This window comes from Vigna unguiculata, chromosome 9 (genome assembly GCF_037176805.1).
Source record: "Vigna unguiculata cultivar grain cowpea cultivar isolate G323 ecotype 2 chromosome 9, ASM3717680v1, whole genome shotgun sequence".
Lineage (NCBI taxonomy): Eukaryota > Viridiplantae > Streptophyta > Magnoliopsida > Fabales > Fabaceae > Vigna > Vigna unguiculata.
The window spans coordinates 32326647-32339129 of NC_140800.1; the positions used below are offsets into that span (position 1 = coordinate 32326647).

Here is a 12483-nt window from a genome sequence, read left to right on the forward strand (position 1 = left end):
CGATATCCATAATACATAATATTAATATTGGTGATATTAATAATAATAGTAACATTACCCTTAGTATTGATATTAGCATTGGTGTTATTTATAATTATTATTATTATTATTATTATTATTATTATTCAAAATAAAGTATCTTTAACTGTCATATTTTTATAGAATTAAAACATTTATTTTGGGATCAATAATTATATCATTTGTTTCTAAATTTATTTTATTAATTGATTAATTCATGTCATTAACTATTTTTAATTTTCTAATTGTGAAACGTTTGTTTTTTATTCTATAGGTTTTGAAATCTTTTAAATTTAAATATTTACAATTAATAATTATATGATTAATTTTTAAAGATTTTTTATTAATTAGTTAATTTCATTAATTATTTTAAATTCCTTTAATTATGACCGGAGTTTTCTATTAGTAGTTGGTAATACTATTATAATAACTATTACTTTTATTATTATTATTTGAATCAATAAAATATTTGATTTGAAATTATTCATTCATTTATGACTTAAACAATTTGAAGTAATATTTATTAAAAATATTTATTACATTTTATTACTTTCAATCACAAAGTCAATTTCAATTTACTTACATTTTAGTTTAACATCGACCTATGAATAGACACTTTATTTTAATATAATCTATAATAATGTTGTATTATTACACATCACTATTCAATCACTATGTTAAATCCATAATTTAAGATAAAAAAAAATTATATATGCAATAATAATTAGTTATTATAATGTCAATGTATACGTTAATAATAATATCTCTATTTATTTCTATTTAAAAAAAATATTTTAACCTCAAATTCAAATTATTATAATTTTTTAATATGGATTACATTTCATAATATGTTGCATTTTATTCACATATACATGTCACTTTTGTTTAAATATTTGAAGTTTAATTCATTTTTTTCTTTGATTTCATATGGTCAATAATTTTTGATATTTTTTGTCTATGTTTTAAGCTGTTTATGAATTTGGATTCTCTGTTGAATTTTTTTGGTAATATTTTTTACTGTGTCTCCATAATACACTAATTGTTACTAATTTTGACGTTTTAAAATATATTAAAAAGATATTTTATATATATATATATATATATATATATATATATATATATATATATATATATATATATATATATATATATATATATATATACACACACACGTTACTTTTATTTAAAATATTTTACGTTTCTATTTAAAAACTTTAACATCAGCATGTTAGATTTATTTTGAAAGAGATCCTTTAACAAAATATGCCTTCCTTCTTATTAACAATTACCAATACATAGAAATTTCATTTTAATATAATATATAACTTAAAAATTTTATTGTAAATTTTAATTATATAACAATATTGTTTTTCATGCATCACTAACCAATTGTTGTGTCAATTTTATAATTTAGAACAAAACAAAAAATCATATCCAAATGTTATTTTTTAATCTTATTTGTATTATTATTATTGGTATTATTAATTTTATTTTTAATAATGTATTATTTTAACATAATAAAATCAATATCACAAAAAATATTTAATTTTATTTAATTTATTATATAAAAATACTCATAATTTATTATTTATTTTTTTTTATTATTATTATTGAAAACACATGCGCTACTTATGTTAGCATTTTATAACTTTTATAGAAATTTGAGTTAAAAGATCAATAAAAAATATATAAATAAATTTTAAAATAGTTATTAAATATAAAATTAGAAAAAAAAATTATATACACAAAAGAAATTGTTAAAATAACTGTTAAAGAAGTAAGAGAATTTTAGAATAACCGTTAAAAGTTAACTATTTATAAAATAATTAATATTTAAAATAATAATTGAGGATAAAACTGAAAAAATAAAATGTGCATACAAAAGAGATATCGTCTTTATATATTATTATAGATTATTATTACTATTATTGTTGTTATTTTATTATTATAATAATAATAATAATAATTATTATTATTATAATAGTTAATATTGTTATTAGTGTTGTTGTTAATATTGGTATTAATATTAATAGTATTAGTATTATTTTTTGACACTGAACTAAGCATGAGTACCTGAAATTGAAAAATTAGACCGGTGAATACATAAAACTTGAACAATTAATTAAGTAGAATAACAATTTCAGGCCATTTATAAAATAAACGATCTATCTTCTTAGCACCTGTTGCGAAATACCTAAATAACTTATAATATAATATATATTTATAATCTAAAAGATACACTATCATAAGTTGATATTATAATCATCATTTTAAATTGATACATTTAATTACTAAATTTAAATTTACGTTTATATTATTAAATTATATTTATGTTAATGTAATTTTACGATTTATATCTCAAAAAATAATATGGTTATTCTTAAAAATAATATAGATAAATATATAAAATAATGTTTCTTTAAATATTATTCTTATGAAGAGACTTAAAAAGAAATTATCTTTATTAAATATTATTGTTATGAAAATCAATGTCAGCTACGAATAACATTAGGTGTGTGGTTCTCTTTACTTTTTTTCTCCTATGCTAATGTTTAATTGGACGTATGTTAATGTTGTTGTTGGAGGGTGATGGTAAGTCATATATTTTGTGGTATTTGATTTACTTTATTTCAATTATTTTATATTCAAATTGTTTGTAGTCATATTTAGTTACTTAATCTAGACAACTTACGGTTGAAAATTTTGATTTAGCTTGATAGCTATTAATCTCATACACTAAATAATTAAACCGTATAAATATGATTATTCCAAAAAAATTGCCAATTTAAATATAATAACAATATTATTTATTTTTGAAATATAAAAAACAAAAAAAAAAACAGCAACCACCCGCGCATATTATTAATATTATTTGTATTATATTACTATTAGTATAATTGGTATTACTTTTGCTAATATTATCATTATAATTGTTAACTATTTATATTATTGTTAATATACATTTTATCAAAAGATAAAAAGATAAGTTGCGTTACTAAAGAAGAGAAGATAATATTGAAGAAAGATATCAATGAAAAAATGATGTATTGTTATTAACTTAAATAGTAACATGTACTCCATTTTATTTTCTGTGGTGGAGCCTGAGCATTTTATGTCCCTTTTTATTTTTTTGGTTGTGTGGAGAGAGTAATGGTAAACATAGTTGAGTGAGTGGTGTATAATCGATTGAGTTACAATTACGAGACTTTATTGGAACATTAAATTACACATATTGACATTGACGTCATGAAGAAGGTTGGGGTGTTTGTTTAGCGATGTTGTATGCATACTTACTTGGCACCATATAGGATCAAGAAGATTGTGGTATTTATTTTATTCGGTAGTGTTGCTTTTCCAATTTATACATATTTTCAACCATTAATATAATTTCAATCAATTTATACATCTTTTAAAATTGTAAATTAATACTAAATATTGTTACAACTATAATAAACAAAGTCATAAAATAAAAGATAATACATATATTTTATATAATATATTTGAGACAAAAAATATAATTAACGTTAATTTTTAACTTAAAAGTAAAATAATATGATGTGAACATAAAGGCTTACCATAGTCTGTTTTTGACCAAAAAAAAAAAAGAGTAACAACATTATATTGTTTTTCATAAAAAAAACATAAGTAACAACATTATATTGTATATGGTTACGAAGCTATAGTAAAACATTGTAAATGTGTTAGTAAAACATTGTAAAACATTATATCGAAAGAGTTAACCATCTTTGCCCTGCTTTAAAACATTATAATTGTGTTATTCTTCAGACAATTAAAATATCAATGTTTTCATAACAATGTTTTTTTTTTTTTACAAAATAAAAGAAAGTTAATAAATTTTTTTATGTATTTTCTCTCAACAATAGTTTCTCTTGAGGAGATTATGTGATGATTTTGTATTATAAGCATTTTACTGTATGAATAGGCTATTTATATGATACTTGACAAAAAATTGTAGTTTAAACAAGTACTATATGATAACAAGTTAAATAATTATAACAAAAATGCGATTTACTCTGTTATTTCAGATTCGGTTGATCGAATAAATATTGGTCCTTTCCAGTTTTACTTTCATGATTTCTTGCCCTTCGTATTGCGAAAATAATAAAAGTGTATTTGGTTATTTTTAATTTAAAAATTTAAAAATTTAATATTTTCAAAATAATAATTATTTTATTTCAAAACCGGATTCCAATATTTAAAATATTAAAATATTTATTTTTGCAATCAATTATATGATCTGTTTTTAAATATTTTCATCAATTGACCAATTAGTTTTATTAATTATTTTAATTTTATAATTTATTTCATAGGTTTTGAAATCTTTTAAATCTATATAGTTGTAATTAATAATTACATATTTAGTATGTAAAGATTTCTTATCAATTAGTTGATTTCATTAATTATTTTAAATTTCTTTAACATTAAATTGGAGATTTTGAGTTTATACATTTCCATTTGTTTTCTTTAAATATTTTAAATTTCTTTAATATTAAATTGGAGATTTTGAGTTTATACATTCCTGTTTGTTGACTTCTTTAAATATTTTAAATTTTTTTAATTATTTCCTACAACAAAGATATCCATCTTATTTTAATATAAAATATATTTGTGTTTATATTTATATGTGTTTCTATTCAAAAATTTTAATATCAATTTTATATTATATAATATTTTGTAGACTATTTATATTTTACTATAATATATATATATTTAAATAATTAAATTAATAATAAATATTCAAATAATTAATTTATATATAATAATAAAAATTTTGTTTTAAAAATTACAAAATATATATAAAAAAAAACGACCCGTGCGTATGCACGGGTGTCATGCTAGTTGGGTTTTAAACTAAATGGGTTAAACATTTTAGGTTAAAAAATAATTCCAGCCCATTAAAAAAACCCTAGAACTGTAAACCCCATCCCTCACGGAGACACTCGTAGAGAGGCCAGCGTGAAGGCCGCTACCGCCAGGTACGTTGATACTGCTAGAGTCGCCGCTGATAGAGGAGCCGCCGAGAGAGGCGCCGCCGTTTTGACTACCATGGCCATGAGAGGAGGAAGGAAGAATTTGAAGAGGGCTACAGAGGAAAAACATGTTACGCTTCAAGACGGGCAAAGCATCATGCAGGTGGTGTCTTTACGAGGCTCTAATATCATTGAGGTACTGCTTTACCAGTTCTAAATCTTCCAAATTTTCTTTTTTTATTTATGCTGAGGAAAATGAGAAAATAACTGGTAAAACTGACAAATTTTGATGGAGAAATAAATCAAGGAGTATCGTTTGAATATTTGCATCTGTGAGAATGAGAGGTAAAGTACATATTACAAAGGAAAATAAGTTGCAGTTCTTTCTACCCTGGTAGTAAACAAAACAATTGGTACTTCTGTGAAAACAAATAGTTTCTAATAGTGTTGCAGGGATTGCGTTGATACTCTTATGATTTCTCTTAAAATCAGTCTGATCAATGTCAGCACCCCTTTATAATGTGTGTACTATTTATGTGTGTATAGGTTCTCATTTATATTTCGATTTTGACGTGTGAAGGTCAAGGATGCATTTGGCAACAAATCACTAGCTCTGTTCCCTGCTAAATTTCGGAAAAGCGTGTGGATTAAACTAGGTCTGTCCTATTTAAAAAGCAATTCAGCAGTATGCCATGTTAATTTGTGTTATTAGTTTTTAAAAACGAAATCAATTGATTTACTGATAATAATAATCAAATGGTTGTGCTATGATTGCTGATTTTCTATCTGGACATTAGTGATAATAGTTTATTAACCGACCTCATGGAATGGATAGTTATAATTTGTCTCCTTTTCAAGTGTACCTAATAAGCTGTTTTTTTCTTAAACTTTTATTGCTTCATTGTTCGGGAATTCAGAGAATTTTTAGCTAACAATGAATTTGTCTATATGGAGAGTAGAACTATTTATTTAGAAGCCATGTCAACTTCACCAATCTGTTTAACATGTTTTGTTAAACAATGCATCGTTATCAAACTCGAACATATTTGCAGTGTGTACTGCTAGTAACATTGTTTGAGTAAATTGCATGTTTTTGGTGTTGGCTAATGCGCCATGTGTTCTTTAAGATTTTATGTTACTCCAACCCATCTGCCAAAGAGTTTAACATTTAACCCTTCTTTCTCATGTTGCAGGGAGCTTTGTTGTTGTTGATGTAACCGGAAAGGAAAAGGCTCTTGAATCGGGTAGCAAGGTTGCATGCCTTGTTTCTCAAGTTCTTTTCTACGAACAAGTTCGAGAACTACAGAAAACTCCTGAATGGTGTGCTATTGTTTCCTGCTTTGATTTTTGTATATTCAATTTCTTTGGTGGTTCCCTTGTTGAATAACCATATATTTACTTTTTACATCAAATTTTGGATTTTGTATGGTAGAATCTATCGGTTCTCATGCCCAAAGTATTATACTCACTCTTTCAATCATTTGCCAACATACAGGCCTGAAAGTTTTAAATCTGCAATGGTTGATGAATCAAAAGAAACTTCTGCCTCCCAACAAGAGAATGAGCTGGAGGACAGTGATGATGGACTACCTCCATTGGAAGCCAATACAAACAGACTCAGACCTTTCGAGTTGCAAGCCGATGAAGATTCAGAGTCTTGTTCAGATACAGATGATTGAATCATATAGTTAGACACCCATCGCATATGAATTATTACACTCAAGCTAAAACGGCAATGTATGTGAAAGAATGTTCTTGTCCTATTTTTATGTGCTGATTCTATTGAAGATTTGCTTTTCAGATTTCTCAACCATAAGAAGAGAATTGAATCTGCACCAGCTAGTCAAACTATAATAAAACTGACAAGAAACAATTTGTGTGAAATTTAGTTTTCTCCATATGAAAATAATGGCAAGCATCAATGATTTTGAAATCCGACTAACGAAGACATTAATTTAAGATTTAAGTATTGAGCTGGGACCAAGACTTATTGTTGAACAGGAATTAAATTGGTATTAATAAATCATTTTAGTAATTAAAAAATAAAATAAAAAGTTTAAAAATATATCTAACTTGTGATTTTATGAATTTAGATTCTAAAGTAAAGCATACATTTATAATTTCTAACATTTAAAATGTATATAAAAGTTTAAATAAAATATATTCTTTAGGCAAATTGAAATTTTAATAACATGCATCAATATTTATTTATAATAATAAAATTTATATGTAGTATAAAAAAGAATACGAATAATAGTTTAGGTTGGTTTTCACTTTTTTTTTTCAGGAAATGGATTAGAAGTTAACCTTATATCCCAATTATACTTCAAGAAGAGAAAATAAACTGACTATATATACAAGTTTGGAAACTAACAGAAGAAAATAAAATACTGCAGAAGGAGAAGGGATAGGATGACAATTTTGTGCCAATTTGAAAATTATTTAAGCAATTTAACCATTTCAAAAGTGAGATGGACATACTTTAAAAGATAAATTACATTTATAGCTGTTGATTAAATTAAAAAAGAAAAAAATCTATACCTTTTCCTTTTAAAATCTGATTTTTTATATACAAGATGTAAAAATATATATAATGAGAGTTTACACAAAACCAATAATCTTTAATCCAAGATCTCAAAATAGCAAAGTTGTAAGACTATATTTATACATTATTCATTTAATCGTTGGTATAAAAGGTGATTTCAAATGTAGCGGTAGTCTAAACATCCTGCTAGAAGAGCTTAAAATACAGATACTAAACTTTTTATACACCAAAATCATTACATTACGATTATTATAAACAGAGTACATGTTACAGACATTGTATACAAAAATTGAATAATGGAGATAAATTGCTTCTGATACAAAAAAAAAAAAAAGTCAGGAAGAAAAAGAAAATCACTTCAAGTCTTCATGCGAATGCCTTATTACATCTCAAATTCTGACAACTCCCCCATTCCTGATCCTACCAGCTTCAACAAACATTTTAATTCTCTTTAATGATTTTCTCAACCGTGAGCACCTTATTCAACATAAGTCAGAACCTCTTATTACTTGGCTTGGTGAAGAATATCCCATCAGTAGATGAAGTGATGAACTTTTTTGTGGTGGCCTTGCCCGCATTTCTGATGCCAATTTCCTAGGAAAGATAGCTGATTCATCTGTCTCCACCAAACTCTTCCTTGCACTAGAATATCTTGGAGCAACGTTCTCCTTCTCAGTTGAAGGCTCAAATATACCATGCAAGTGATGAGAATGTGCCAAAGAAACAGGCTCTCCTTCGGAGGAGTAGCTTTTAGAGATAGAAAGACCATAATCATCATAATATGAAATGGCCTCTGCAGGCGAATAACGGTAATAGTTTGCATGAGATGCTGAAGGAAGACTGCTGCTACTAATCAACTGGCTTGGGTCGTTTAGGTCGCTTGATGGAGGGCCATTAGCATTATTTGATGAAAATAAATCTATGTGGCTTCCATGAAGTGAAAACTTTAGCACCTCTGAACATTCACCACATTTCAGCTCATGACATGCCCTTTTGAAAAGGAGAAAATCTGCAGGTATCTGCAACAGGTTTAAGCATTTATGACAAGTGACAAAAGGAGCTCCACCTGCCACTGGCCTGTGATGTCTCTTAGCTACCAAGTTCCTTTTCTCCCTTACATATCTACTTAACTCAGGAACCCTACGCCTCTGATCATCAGATTTTGTTTCACGTCCGTACATTGGTGCTAGTTTAGAAGCTGTGAACCATTGTGGACTTGAAGGATAGGAGTGATGAGAAAAAGAGCAACAATCTCGGCCTCCACAGGACCTCTGTAGCCTTTCATGCTGGAAAAGACCATGTGGTGAGATATCTGCTGAAAAGTGCCTCTCTTGGGAACGACAATGGCAGCAAGAATGATCAACATTGAGTGCACTGCTTGTTGCCTCAGCTGAATAAGGTATCCGTGAGGATTTATTATGCCTTTGGTGCCAGTTGACTCCATGACTACATCTTCCATTACACAAAGGGTAATCCAAGCCATGAGAAAACCTTCTCCCCTCATCAAAGTCATGGGTATGGTATGCAGAAATACGATTTCCCTTGTAAAAAACACCCTTGGACAGTCTTCCATTATCTTCTCCACTCGTGTAGCGAGTCCTGTTCAGTTTATCCTGCAACTTATGAATCATGCTCAACAGTTTCATTTTCTCTTGGTCAGTTTCCTCAAAGGATTCATGTGAAAGAAAGCTCGAGCTGCGGTGGATCTCATCATGCATATGGTTTGATGAGTTTCCGCTTTCATAGTAAGAACGATAACCACTTCGGTGAAAGGGAATTTTGGGAGGAAACTCGTCTCTCTTTGTGCTCTTCCAGCGTCGATGACCATTTCTTGTAGTCTCCTCAACCACTTTGTTTTGGTTCCCCCAGCCATCTCTCTTGGCATGGTGCTTCGCATTGGACAAATGTGATTGACGTTGAGTTCCGAAGTCTCCATAGAGCAAGTTTTTAGCAAGACCTTTACCCTTTCTGTTCCTTCCCTCAGAAACATCATTAGCAATGGTGTGAGTGTTGTCAAACGAACCTGAATGTTGGATATGTGACCTCTCATCCATTGCTTCATAAGAAGAGAGGCTGCCATCATAAGCATGAGAGCTTCTAGCAGTTGGGGACTTGGACAATTTTCCAACATGAATATCACTAAGCTCTGAACTGTGATCAATTAATTCTGTGGTATCTGTTGTGTTCACAGACCTTACACGGTCAAAGCCACGCTGAACATCTTTTTGAGCTTGCGTCTTCTGTTTCTGAGTGGATACTATATTAGCAGGTGGACCTTCAAGTTTATCAGGCGTAACGTATAGACTGTTTTCCTCCTCTGTACTTGACCTTATAGTAGTAGAAGCACTTTCTGTGGTGCCCACTTCAGGTTTTGCACCGTCTATAACTGATGGATTGTTATTGGAATCTTCTTCATCCCGTGCATGTTCTGCTTCCTCAAAAAATTTTCCATCATTTAACTCTTCTGCTCTATTGCTTTCAGTGATTTTCAGTTCAAGGTTTTCACCAACTGGAGCTGATTTGTAATTAGTGGTATCTTCTTCCAATGCAGAACTAAACTCCTCTTCTGCTACCTCTGATGACAAGTTTCCACCATTCAACTCTTCATCTCCTTCTGAATCAACACTTTCAGAAATTTCCACTTCAGGGATGGCACCTACTACAACTGATTTGACTTTGTTGGCATTTTCTCCATCTGACCCAGAAACGAGCTCTTTTACCAAGTCAACTTGAGTATTTTTCTTTTCAGCTGTTACCCCTTTCAGAGTTGAAGCTGATCTATCATTATAGCCATCTTCATCCAGTGCACAAACAAACTCCTCTTTCAATTCTTCTACCAACATTCCTTCATTCACCTCCTCAATCTCAGAGTGATTGGTCTTATTTGAAGTTGAACAACCTTTGCTGGTCATTCTATGCCTTCTGTGTGACAAATTATAGATATCCGACTCAGTTTCTTGTTCTTCATCTGATAAAATAAACGGAACAAGTTGACCCCTTCCACTATTTCCACCCACATGACAATCTGCAGAAGAAGTTGCTTTTTGCTTCAAACTACATTCCCGAGAAGGAACCAGAAGCTTTCTAGGAGCTGCAATGGTTTCTTGTGTACTGGATTGTAAGCTCACATTCGCACTTGATCGTTTCTTAGCTGTATGGAGAGAAATAAAAGGATTTAAGCAATTCAAATCTATAAGATGTAGAGTGGATAGAATAGAATTAGCACCCCATTTAAAAAATTGAATTTAAAGCAGCATGATTCGGGTCATAGAGTTAAACATAAATAAGACCAAGTACATCAATCAATCAAGATTGGAATACAAAGAATAAAATTTCACCTTGAAGAGTAGTGCCACATTCACCACACTTGTACAAATCACATCCTGCAGGCTCTTGAAGAAGTAACCGACATTTAGGGCATCTAACCACCCGAACTGCAGGAACTAACCCACCAGACATTTGGCTCAGATATGTAATTGATTACAGTTCAAACGTTCGGCCGTCAAAGATCAAATTTCCAACACTGTCTGCACACAAATAACAAATAAATAAAGTTTAGGATGGATCATTGCAATACAATTTCTCAGTTAGTTATGGAAAAGGAGAAATTGCAAGATGCAGGAAACGATATAACTTTATGATAAAAACTTGTCCTCCACATTCCAAATTTGGGACAAACGTGGTCTTCACGGCTAATTGAATTTGACACTTATACACACTATAACACAGACCAACACAGATTTTCCAAAAGAAGAAAATGCCCTTTAAAAGGAACATTTTCTAGAATCAGAAAATCATGGCAAAACAGGTGGAACGTGCTTCACGGGTTAAATCCATAATTCTCATTTTTCTCCTATTTTAAAACCTTTGCGAATAAGCAACAAACAAGTATGCTGCTAGAGATGGACAAACGACAAACATACACATAAAACGAAGTTCAATCTTCACAGACAAACAGCAACACACATCCAATCAAATGTTTTAATCTCTAAACAACCTCAAAACATATTCTGAGTTTAATAAATAAATAAGAGCAACCAACATTGCAGGCAATGAAAAAGTATAAAAATACCACATAATTGAAATTTTTACATTCAGAGAAACAAAGTCCTCTGAAATGAAAAAAACATTTGTAACGTGTGCACGTGAGAAACAATGTGATGAAAAAATCGATGAGAGATGAAGGTACCTAGTTAGTTGTGGCAGCCATGGTTTGCAGGTTAGACGGGAAAGGTGGCTGCAGGTGAAAAAATAGAAAATTGAAGCAAGGAAATGGACATGAGAAAGTTGAAAAAGAAGAAAGGGCCAAAGGGTTATAGAGGGTAACGAAGATTGTTGCAGAGAGAAAAATGAAAGGAAAGAGCAGAGGAAGTTGTAGGGAAAGTTGTGAAGAATTGCAGCGATTTCTTTGGCGCAAAGTTAAAACGAAAAGAAGGATTTGAAAGAGAAGGGGCAGTGAGTCATTGTTATGTTGTTGTCTTTGGTGTGTGGAAATGCAGCAAAGAGTCTTTGATTTCGGGTCTAGAAGGCTTTGTAGTCAACTCTGACCAAATCCCACAAACTCTTTACTTTTTTTTTTTTCGTATTTGTTGGGTTTGAATTTTGGTGTTTTCTTGTGTTTGATTATGGCCGTGTTTTGTGTGGTAATGAATCCGACAACCTCGTTAACACGTCGGATTACGCGCCACCATGTATGGGTCCCACCTTGTGGAACACTACCAACATTCTTTAATGTTTCATTTTTCACATTCATTGTATTGTCTTTTTATTTAGTGTATCATCTTTTTCGCCATGGGTGGATTATAACTTTAGGTTAGATTGGATAATAATTTTTATAGTTAAATATATTTTGAGTTTATGCATTTACCTGAATATTATATTTTAGTTCATTGTAAAAAGTGTTTTTTTATTAATAAAAATGTATGTTTT

General features: G+C 29.4%; 2 protein-coding genes across 2 annotated transcripts; one reads left to right on the top strand and one right to left on the bottom strand.

Moving 5' to 3' along the window:
* Positions 1-4876: 4876 nt before the first annotated feature.
* Positions 4877-6819, top strand: LOC114164312 (Nucleic acid-binding, OB-fold-like protein). The gene is made up of 4 exons (XM_085666376.1): positions 4877-5205; positions 5590-5665; positions 6203-6329; positions 6505-6819. The coding sequence occupies exons 1-4, from the start codon at positions 5086-5088 to the stop codon at positions 6686-6688; spliced, it is 507 nt and encodes a 168-aa protein (XP_085522502.1). The 5' UTR covers positions 4877-5085; the 3' UTR covers positions 6689-6819.
* A 906-nt stretch (positions 6820-7725) lies between these two features.
* Positions 7726-12117, bottom strand: LOC114164419 (uncharacterized). Its single transcript, XM_028049089.2, has 3 exons — positions 11744-12117; positions 10893-11081; positions 7726-10705 (listed from the first exon to the last, which is right to left on the bottom strand). Exons 2-3 carry the CDS (start codon positions 11011-11013, stop codon positions 8037-8039), a joined length of 2790 nt encoding a protein of 929 aa, XP_027904890.2. The 5' UTR covers positions 11014-11081; positions 11744-12117; the 3' UTR covers positions 7726-8036.
* Positions 12118-12483: the final 366 nt, after the last annotated feature.

Coding starts and splice junctions, on each gene's coding strand:
- LOC114164312 (XM_085666376.1), top strand. CDS start 5,086: ATGGCCATGAGAGGAGGAAGGAAGAATTTGAAGAGGGCTACAGAGGAA. Junction 5,666..6,202: donor AAGCGTGTGGATTAAACTAG/GTCTGTCCTATT, acceptor CTCATGTTGCAG/GGAGCTTTGTTGTTGTTGAT. Junction 6,330..6,504: donor CTACAGAAAACTCCTGAATG/GTGTGCTATTGT, acceptor GCCAACATACAG/GCCTGAAAGTTTTAAATCTG.
- LOC114164419 (XM_028049089.2), bottom strand. CDS start 11,013: ATGTCTGGTGGGTTAGTTCCTGCAGTTCGGGTGGTTAGATGCCCTAAA. Junction 10,706..10,892: donor ATGTGGCACTACTCTTCAAG/GTGAAATTTTAT, acceptor CTCTCCATACAG/CTAAGAAACGATCAAGTGCG.